General features: G+C 57.5%; 1 protein-coding gene across 1 annotated transcript in view; it reads left to right on the top strand.

Moving 5' to 3' along the window:
- The first annotated feature begins 10632 nt into the window (after positions 1-10632).
- CTSD (cathepsin D) overlaps positions 10633-10831 on the top strand; it is a 9663-nt gene continuing 9464 nt past the window's right edge. Inside the window, exon 1 of the mRNA XM_010845049.1 lies at positions 10633-10810. Within this exon, the coding sequence (XP_010843351.1) occupies positions 10737-10810 (74 nt within the window). The 5' untranslated portion in view covers positions 10633-10736. The remainder of the gene's footprint in view (positions 10811-10831) is intronic.

The following is a 10831-nucleotide window of genomic DNA, read 5'->3' as shown; positions in this document are numbered from 1 at the left end:
AGCTCTCCCAGGGACCAGCCTTTGCCACTGCCCCGCCCAAGCTTGCAGCCACCCTCCCAGACGGACGACACCCCCGCGTCTCCACCCTCCGTGGGACCACTCCTAGCTGCTCCTGGCCGTCCCCAGGGCCACACAGGCAGCCTCGGTGGTGCCTCCCAGCCCGGGCCCCTGGTGGCATCACAGCATTGGCCAGGCTGACAGCCGCTCCAGGGTGGTCGCTGCCTGCTCTTGGCTTCCAGGACCTTCTCCGCTCCTGTTAGTTCTCTCCAGCCGCTCCGTCTCCTTCTGCTCTTCCCGCTCCTCCTTGGGGGGGTCCCTGCCCCCGCAGTGCACACCGAGCCGGGGCCTCCTCGGACCCCAGACCTGGGGTCCCACTGCCCACTGGCACCCGACGGGGCTGCAGCTGTGTCTCACACGTGCCCTCAGACATGCTCCTCCGTGGGGGCATCTTCTGGGCGGTGTCCCTGGCCCCTCCCCTCTCTCCCCTCCACCAGCCCATCCTGCCAGCCTCCCCCCTCCTCTCCTGACTGGGCTTCCTGCTTCCCCTCCTCCACGTTGGCCACACCAGGTGCCCTCTGCTTCACAGCCCCGTGAAGTTCCCACAGCTCAGAGGCCCCACATGCTCTAGCCAGAGCCCCCGCCTCTCCCACCCTAACCTAACCCCAACCCCTAACCTGTAACCCTAACCCTAACCTAGCAAACCAGAGGGGACAGAGGTGGGTGGGTTACACGGTGAGCTGCCCACCCCCACCCCCCACATAGATACACACACACACACACACACACACACACACACCGCCCTGCCCTGGGCCCTCTCCTTGCAGGACAGAGTCTGCAACATGACCCCACTTTACAGACAAGAGACTGAGGCACAGGAGGCTGGGGAACCCTACTCTGAGGGCTGGCGCTGGGGAGGCGTCAGCTCTCATCCGGGCTCCCGCGGGCAGTTAATTGGGGAAGAGCCAGGACACCCCGGGGCCCCACTCAGAGTGGGGGTCAGAGTCTTCAGTTCCCAGTCCCTCCAGGATTGAAAGTGAAAGTCTCCAGGTGGGGCTGAGGTCCCTGCTTCCGGCCCCTCAGCTTGCACTCTGGCCATGACAGAATCGTCCAGAGTCCCTGTGACTGAAGCCTGGCCTGGAAGAAGCAGGGCATTGTTCTGGGGACAGAGGGGGCCTCCTTACCCCGCCCACTAGCCCTGTTCTGCTGAGTCACCGCTCCAAAGTCAGTGGGTGTCGCAGCACTGGGCCTGTCTGTCCGGCTGCCTGGGAGGGGTGGGCACCTCAGAGGAGCTGGCACCCCTAGAGTGGGCGGGCACTGACCACCCACCACCTGCCCACCACTGGGACCTGCACAGCTGTGGGCGAAGGGTGGGGGGGCACTGGGAAGAGCGGTATGGTGTGTTTCAGGAGCAAGCAGCCCTGGGACTGGAGGGGGGAGCCCACGCCGTGGCTCCTGGGGGGTGGGCTCCCCTCCCCTTGTGCCCCCACCCGGGAGGTCACGTGGCCCTGCCCTGAGGAGTCAGCGATGTGGGCACCCCCTTGCTCTGCTCCAAGGACATCTCCAGGTGGACTGGGGCGTGTGGAGGCTGGGCCCCTCCTAGGGGGAAGCTGGCCCAGGGTGGGGCTGTGGGCGGAGGCTGGCCACAGCCAGCTGCCTGATGGATGGGCCCCGGCCACATGTGGGGTGGAGGTGAGTGCAGATTTTCGGGTGGGTCCCTCTGCCCATCTTTGCTCTGCGGGGCACCTGGAGGGCCCATGAGTACTCAGCGGAAGCCACAGACCTTGCTCAACTCTTCCCAACACACACAGAGTCGGCGGCGAAAACCAGCAGCCCGAGCCAGCCCAGCCCAGCCCAGCCCAGCAGACTGTGGAAGAACAGAACCGCCCCGAACCCGGCCCTCAGCCGTGGAGCCTCCCAAGTCCAGCCGCCCTGCCCTCCCAACCCAGCCGGGGCCCAGTCTCTCTGGGGCCTCCGCCCGGCACCCCCTTGACCTGCCCACTTCCTCTCACTGTCTTGCCTGACCAGCGCCACTGCCAGCTGACTCACCCCCGTCCCCCTCCCGGCCTTGCTCTGACCTTGCCCCACATGTCCACAAGCCTCGGGGACACCTGTTCCAGCAGGACCAGCACCACACATGCTCCGGGCCTCAAATTGAACTCCCTGGGGCTTCCCTGGAGGTCCAGGGCCCAGGAATCCACCTGCCAATGCAGGGGACGCGGGCTCCATCCCTGGTGCGGGGAGATCCCACGTGCCACGGGGCAGCTGAACCCCTGCGCCCTAACTACCCAGCCCGAGCTCTAGAGCCCATGGTCTATAGCAAGATATCTTGCCAGGACTGGAGAGCAGCCCCCGCTCGCCGACACAAGAGAAGAGCCACGCAACAGCGAAGACCCGGCACAGCCAAAGAAGACAAGAAAATTTAACAACGGAACTTATTGTCATCACCTCAACGTTCTGCATTTCAACAAGCGACACCGCTTGTGGTGGGGCAGAGAGATGCCCCCTCCCCAGCCGTCCACGCCCCACCTCCCTACCCCTGTGCGGTGTGGCCTGCCGTGACCAAGGGGCCTCTGGGGGTGAGCGAGCTCAGGACCTTGAGAAAGACAGGGTCCTGGGCTCCCCGAGTGGGTCCAGGGCCACGGCAGGGGTCTTTGTAAGAGAAGGTGCGTCAGCAGCCCGAAGGATGGAAGAGGGACCACAGCCAGGCCCGCAGCACCTCCAGAAGCGGGAACGGCAGGAACAGGCCCGCCCCGGGTCCAGCAGCAGGAAGCAGCCTGCCACACCTGAGTTTAGCCCAAAGCGGCTGAGTTCAGACTGAGGGTCTCCAAGCTGCAGGGTGTGACTCTGAGGATTGTGGGGCTTTTGGCTTTCTCCGGCAGCCACGGGACCCTGACAGGAGCACCTCTCCTCACCTTCAGGAGAGAGGAGGGGGAAACGGTCAGTGCAGCCTGGCCCTCTTCCTCACTCCCTGTGTCCACCCGTCCCTGTCTGTGGTCAGTCTGTCCGTCCGTTCCTAAGGCACCACCCTCGTCAGGCCCACGCCCTCCACCGGGAAGACCGCCAGGCCACCGTCACATGCAGGAGGTGGGGGACGTCACCCCGGGTCTCTGCTCTCTCCACACCCCCACGGCTCTCACGGCTTCAGGCCTGCCTGAGAGCCGGCCTCCTGGGGTCCACAGAGCATTGTTAGGTGGGTGCTTTGACTATGCCAAAGCCTTTGACTGTGTGGATCACATGGATCACAATAAACTGTAGAAAATTCTGAAAGAGATGGGAATACCAGACCATCTGACCTGCCTCTTGAGAAATCTGTATGCAGGTCAGGAAGAATTGGACATGGAACAACAGACTGGTTCCAAATAGGAAAAGGACTATGTCAAGACTGTATATTGTCACCCTGCTTATTTATCTTATATGCAGAGTACATCATGAGAAATGCTGGGCTGGAGGAAGCACAAGCTGGAATCAAGATTGCCGGGAGAGATATCAATAACCTCAGATACGCAGATGACACCACACTTATGGCAGAAAGTGCAGAAGAACTAAAGAGCCTCTTGATGAAAGTGAAAGAGGAGAGTGAAAAAGTTGGTTTAAAACTCTACATTCAGAAAATGAAGATCATGGCATCCAGTCCCATCACTTCATGGGAAATAGATGGAGAAACAGTGGAAACAGTGTCAGACTTTATTTTTGGGGGCTCCAAAATCACTGCAGATGGTGATTGCAGCCATGAAATTAAAAGACGCTTACTTCTTGGAAGGAAAGTTATGACCAGCCTAGACAGCATATTCAAAAGCAGAGATATTACTTTGCCAACAAAGGTCTGTCTCGTCAAGGCTATGGTTTTTCCTGTGGTCATGTATGGATGTGAGAGCTGAACTATAAAGAAAGCTGAGCACCAAAGAATTGATGCTTTTGAACTGTGGTGTTGGAGAAGACTCTTGAGAGTCTGTAGGACTGCAAGGAGATCCAACCAGTCCATCCTAAAGGAAATCAGTCCTGAATATTGATTGTAAGGACTGATACTAAAGCTGAAACTCCAGTACTTTGGCCACCTCATGCGAAGAGTTGACTCATTGGAAAAGACTCTGATGCTGGGAGGGATTGAGGGCAGGAGGAGAAGGGGACGACAGAGGATGAGATGGCTGGATAACATCACTAACTCAACGGACATGAGTTTGAACAAACTTCAGGAGACAGACAGGGAAGGACAGAGGAGCCTGGCATGCTACAGCCCGTGGGGTCACAAAGAGTCTGACACAACTTATCGAATGAACAACAACAAACAAGAGTTCCTATAAACATAAACAAGAGTTCCCAGCACAGGCACACACACACACGCACACACACACACGCACACACACACTGCATGCACACAGGTACACACACGCACACACGTCCCCTGTGATAACATCTGGCATTACTGATACATTTGCTAGAATGGATGAGCCAATGCGTGCATGTGTGTTAGTCACTCAGTCGTGTCTAACTCTTCGCGACCTCATGGAATGTAGCCCGCCGGGCTCCTCTGTCCACGGAATTCTCCAGGCAAGAATACTGGAGTGGTCTGCCATTTCCTTCTTCAGAGCCAATACTGATAGGTGTTTATTAGCCAACATCCATAGTTGACACTAGGGTTCATTCCTTGAGCTGTACATTCTGTGGGTTTCGAGGAATCCAGAATGTCCCGTATCCACGCTTAAACCATCGGCGGCGTCCTTCCCCTGCCCTCATGAGCACTGTCCTCCCCTCCCCCACCCCCAAATCACCCGTTCTTTCACCGTCTCAGTGACTTTGCCTCTTCCACAATGTCACACGGTTGGAACCGCACAGACTGCAGCCTTTTCAGATTGGCTTCTTTCTCTCACAAATGTGGGCCTATGTGTGTCTTTTCGTGGCTCGATAGCTCATTTCTCTTTAGTGCTGAATGATATTCCACTGCACGTGAACTTGGGCAAGCTCCAGGAGGTGGCGAGGGACAGGGAGGCCTGCTGTGCTGCAGTCCACGGGGTCGCAGAGAGTCGGCTATGTCTTGGCAGCTGAGCGACAGCAACAGCAAAGCTCCATTGTCTGATGGACCACAGTGTGCTTTTCCATCCACCTACTGGAGGGCATCTTAGTGGCTCCCAGATTTGGCCATCAAGCAGAAAGTAGCTGCAAACACTCACGGGCAGGTTTTCGCACAGATTCGAGTTTTCATCTCCTTTGTGTATGTTCCCAGGAGCACGGCTGCTGGATCGTACACCAAGAGTAGGTTTGGTTTTGTGAGAAACCGTTAAACTCTTCCAAAGCAGCGGGGCGTTTTGCATCCCCACCGGGGATGGGAGTCAGTTCCTGTTGCCCCATATCCTCACCAGCACTTGGTGTGGTAAGGGTCTGGCTGCTCCCGACGGTGTGCAGAGGCACCTGGTTGTGGGTCTCCAGCCGTTTCCCTGCAGACCCGAATGTCTCTCCATGGGCTTCCCTAGTCTCTGGATTTCTCACTTGCTAAGGCATCTGTTCTTGTTCACTTGTTGATTGTTGTGTTTTAAGAGTTTTCACGTATTTGGGGGACTTCCCTGGTGGTCCAGTGGTTAAGATTCTATTCTCCCAGTGCAGGGGCCCAGGTTCAACTCCTTGTCAGGGAACTAGACCCCACACGCCACAGCTAAAGACCTTGCAGGCTGAAACGAAGATACAGCACAGCCCAACAAATAACTTCTTTTAAAAAAAGAGCTTTCCTGTATTTTGGCTGTCAGGGGCCTGCTTCTCACCTATGGCTTTTCTTCTTATTCTCCTAACTCTGTCTTTCTCTTTCACAGATTTGGTGGGTTTCATGCATTTCTATTTAAACCACAAATCTGTGTTGGTTTCAAGGTCACGAAGGTAGCCTCCTTGTCTTATTCCCCTGGTACGTTTACTGTTGACCTAACTAACCTAAGGGCTTCCCAGGTCACGCAGTGGTAAAGAACACACTCGCCAACACAGGACACACAAGAGACTCAGGTTTGATCCCTGGGTCGGGAAGATTCCCTGGAGAAGGAAATGGCAACCTGCTCCAGTATTCTTGCTTGGAAAATCTCATGGACAGAGGAGCCTGTCAGGCTAAAGTCCGTGGAGTCGCAGAATCGGACCTGATTGAGTGACCAAGCACAACAACATTACTGACCTGGGAGTTTACCACACGGGACCGAGGGCTGTGTGTGCTGTGAGAGAGGGACTAAGTCCTCCCGTGATGCTGGGAAAGACCAAGGGCAGGAGGAAAAGGCGCAACAGAAGGTGAGATGGTTGGATGGCATCACCGACTCAATGGACATGAGTTTGAGAAAACTCTGGAAGATGGCGAAGGACGGGGAGGCCTGGCGTGCTGCAGCCCACACGGTCACAAAGAGTCGGACACGACTGAGTGACGGAACAACAAAAGCCACCCCATGCTCCTCAGTGTGAGGCTCTCCTGCTCCCCCATCCATCCACCTGTCTTTCTGCACCAACACGCACTGTCTCATCAGCAGGTCTTTACAAGAGTGGCTCTCTCTTCACTGACACTGCTCTCCTCCAGGCCACGTCGCTAAGTCCCGTGGTCACTGCCGAGTTCCCCCTCCACCTGGTCCGTCGTCAGCACCCCCCCACCACGTTTCATTCAGCGACCAGGCCCCCCTCTTGTTCCCAGCTGCTCCCACTGTCTCCTTTGCTGGTACCCTCTCGATTCTCTGACCTGATGCATCTGGGAGCCCTCAGGGCTAGTTTGTCTGCACTTTGCTGGCAGCTACGTCTGACCTCCCTGCTCAGAAACTGCTGAGTGCTGATGACTCAAGTTTCTGTCTCAGCTTGGGTCTCTCCCCTCAACCCCCAACCACTTGAGCTGCTGCCCCTCAGCGGTGCCACTGCCCGTCCCCAGGGCAACATCCTCCCAGCATGACAAACCTCCAGAACGAACGGAGCTCCTGGGCTTCCTGCCCCGCCCCTCCTCCTGCTTCTGACCCATCTCGGTAGGTCACAGGCCATCCTTTCGGCCCGTTTGGACACGTGGGAGTCAGTGTTAAGCCCTCCGCTGCACACCATTCTTCCAATCCACCAGGAAATCCTACCACCACCCCTCCCACCTCGAAAGTCCTTCCAGAGCCCAGCTGCTTCTCACAGCCTCCTTGGGCATCTCCTGGTCCAGGCCAGCCCAGCCCCCACGGCCAGATGGGAGCCCCAGCCTTCCAGCTGGTCCGGGGCCGCCCTCCTGCCCACCGCCCCCCCTTGCAGGGCAGCTCCACTCTGACCCCTGACCTCGTCTCTCCTGCCCCCCAGCACCGCCTGGGCTCAGTTCAGTTAACAGGCTCCCTCAAGGCTTCCCTGATTGCAACACCCCTTCCTGTCACCCAACCCCTCCCATGCCCCCACTTTCCCCACAGTCTTCCTCCAACGACCTGTGTGAGCGCCCTCATCGTGGGTCACCTGCCTCCCCTGCCTGGAGGATGAACGTCGAAGGGCAGGAAGCCGGTTTCCTTACCTTCACTTCCACAGCACCCAGAGCTTGTCCGGCACAAGGGGGGTGCTCCCTGATCACGTGTGGGGGCCAAGTGGACACACAGAGTCCCAGAGGGACTGATCCATGAGACGCCAAGTGGAGGTTAAGGGGAGGGGCTGCCCATGCCAGTCTTCTCGACCCTCACCGCGGTAGACCCCCATCACACACACACACACGCAGACACACGTGCACACACATACATGTACACACACGCATACATACATGTATACACATGCATGCACACACACATGCCCGGGCCAGGGCTCTACCTCCTGGAGCACCAAGGGCTGGGCTGGGACCAGTACAGAGAGCATCTCTGCTCTGTAATAAATGGACAAGCAACCTCTGCAGGGGGTAGGGGCCTCTCCACCCCTTCGGCCACCGGAGGGTCCCTTCTCAGAGGTCCCCTGCCACACTCAGGGGAAAGTCAAGGGTGTCAGCTTGCCTCCCACGAGCTCCAGCTCAGGACAGTCACAGCTGGATGCCAGATCAAGCCCGTGGCCCCTCCAACAGTTCACACCGCCTCGTGCCCAGAACCCCCGGGGCCTTGTAAATGTCTCTGAAGAAGATGATGATGTTCTAATTGTGTTTTCTTAGAGGCCCACTTCTGAGCACCACCGTTACAGATATCATGTCCCCACTGAACATCGGGACCAGGCATGGTGACCAGGGGACACCAGCTGGGACTACCTTCCATCAAGTGCCAGAGGCCAGCCCAGCTAGGGCCTCGATGACCACTCCAACACCAGGGCCGGGTAACGACTGGTGCAAGGGTCCCAGTTCTGGGCCTGTGTGGGGAACAGCCTTGGCCCCCAGGGGGCGGGGTCAGGTTCAAGGGCAGGATATGAGCCTGCTTGGCCCCTGGTTTTACTCCTTCAGAACCATGTCAGGGGAACCCAGCAAACATTTGTGGAATGGCCAGGAGAGGAGGCAGGGCAAAGCAAGGGTCACTCATCCGTGGACATCAGGCTGACCAGCATGGGGGGTGGTAGTGGTGAAGGTCAGGGTCCTGGTTTACTTGGTAGTTACAGAAAAGAAAGGAATTCCAAGCTTGCATCTGTAAGCACAGAACCTCGGTTTGACCCCCTTTAGGTGGGGAACTGGGAGGACCACTCAAGAAAAAGTGTCCTTGGGTGAGTCCCCTTGTGAAGATTCCCCCGTTCACATCCTGCTCAAACGTCACCTCCTCCAAGAGGCCTGGCCCCTGTGAACTACAAATTGACACTTGCCATCTGCCTCAAGGATTAAGTATGTACTGCTGCAGCTGCTGGCCTCCAACACCCCCGAAGGGAGTCCAAGGTGAAGAAGAGAAATAGGGCACTCGGTGCTCAGGGGGAAACTGGCAGGACAGGTCTCCAGAGAGCTAGAGATCTTCAGGAGCTGATTTATGAGCCCAATTCTTACATCTCCTCACACCTAGAAGAGCATTAAAACCCTTCATGATGACGACTGTTCCTCATGACTAGCAAAGCTTCACAAGACCAGCAGAAAACTTCTGGGAAAATATTTACTTAATTGCATCTATTCCCCCTTCACCAAAATCACATACATGCTGACCATCCCCCTACCTCTTTGGAGCAGTTTCTCAGAGCTCTCTGAGGTGCTGGCTCCTGGGCTGCAACTCTCATTTTGCCCCAAATAAAACTTAAGTTGCCGCTCACACATTGTGCATTTTTAAAGGTGACAGCTCATGGTGACCGACGAAGTTACCCAGAGAGGGCTGGAGCCCTGGTATACGACCAGAGGCCTCTTATACCTGTCCACCTCCTTGAAGAGTCCAGACAAATCTGGGTAGGTGAATAGTGAAGTCTGGCATGCTGTAGTCATTGGGGTCCCAAAGAGCTGGAACAACAACTCCTGGTTCTCAGATCTCCCATATTGGTTGATAATCCTGAGTTTTATTTGGTGGTGGAACAGGTACCTGCCTGCTTCCAACTGAAAGATATTTGGGGGGGAGTTGGGGGGGAGGTGGTGTGCAGATGCTGGTTGACCAGGGCACAGTCACCTAAGGTCTAGATACTGGGTGGGGCTCTGTTGAAAGATACCAGGGTTTGCTCAGTTGTAGGAGACTTGAGTGGTCTTGGCTGAAGTGGTTAGGTAAGAGGCTGATCTGACACTTTTCCTCAATAGAAAATCTACCTTAATAGAGTTTGTCAGGTTAAAAGTGAAGATACTTATTACATGAGAGCTTTGCTCCAAAGGAAAGGGACAACTTTTACGTTGCGCCATTTTTTAAGTCGACACCCCCGTATCAGTCACTTCCCGGCATATTCTCCTGCTGAATTTCCTTCTTCACGTGACCTTCTCTGAAATGACCTGTCCGAATTCCTTTCCTTGGTAACACCCATCCCCTCCTTTGGGTGCGACCTAGGGTGGAGGATGGAGCTGATTCTCCTCTTAGGCAGCAGGAACTCAGCTCCCAGGCTAAGGGGTCACTGAGGCCTCAGACAGGGCTGTGCATTAGCCAGACCAAGGGACTCGCTCTCCTACCCCAGAAGCTGGTAAAAACTGATCCCAAATGGCTGAACTGTGACCTGCTGTCCCCTCCCCACCTACACACACACACACACACACACACACACACACACACTCCATGGCAGCCTTTGAGATTTGCCACAGGTAGGGATGGTGCCAATTTACAGAGGAGGAGAGCCCAGGGTTACCAGGGCTGGGCCAGGCCAGGTGCTGCTCTGGGGCGCGGTGCCGAGGCTGGGAGGGCTGTGGGCCACTTGGAGGATGAGGGCGGCTGGAGCCTCCAGAGAAACCACCTGGGAGACTCCCAGGGCAAAGGAAGAGCTGGAAACAAGGGCGCCCAGGGAGGGAGCAGGTGGAGTGGGGAGCCCTGGGGAGCCGTGGGGAGCCAGCCGCGAGCCCGGGGCCGGGAAGGAGCCGCGGCTCCGGGAGCCTCGCCCGGCTGAGGGGTCCAGCGGGGCCAGGCCCGGTCCCCTTCTGCCCCGACAAGGTCGTGGCAATTCTCCGGGTCAGCACGTGGCCCGAGGGGGGACAGGAGGACAGCTCGCCTGAGCAGACGCAGCAGCTCCTAGTCGCGGGTGGCCCCGCCCCTCACCGCTCAGGTCCCGCCCCGCGCCGGCCCGGCCCCGCCCCCCGTCGCCGGCCGCAGCCCACGTGACCAGCCCCGGTGCAAACAAGCGGGTCAGCTGACGCGGCCCAACTGCGCCGTCATCCCGGCTATAAGCTCGCGACCTCCCGGGCTCTCCGCTTCGACCGGGCCGCCGCCGCCATGCAGACGCCCAGACTGCTGCCGCTGCTGCTCGCCCTCGGCCTGCTGGCCGCGCCCGCCGCCGCGGTCATCAGGTGAGCCGCGCAGCTCGCGCT

The sequence above is a fragment of the Bison bison genome, unplaced genomic scaffold, assembly GCF_000754665.1.
Source record: "Bison bison bison isolate TAMUID 2011002044 unplaced genomic scaffold, Bison_UMD1.0 scf7180017848379, whole genome shotgun sequence".
NCBI classification, from domain to species: domain Eukaryota; kingdom Metazoa; phylum Chordata; class Mammalia; order Artiodactyla; family Bovidae; genus Bison; species Bison bison.
The sequence above is the reverse complement of the archived record's forward strand: the minus strand, read 5'-3'. Positions and strand labels throughout refer to the sequence as shown.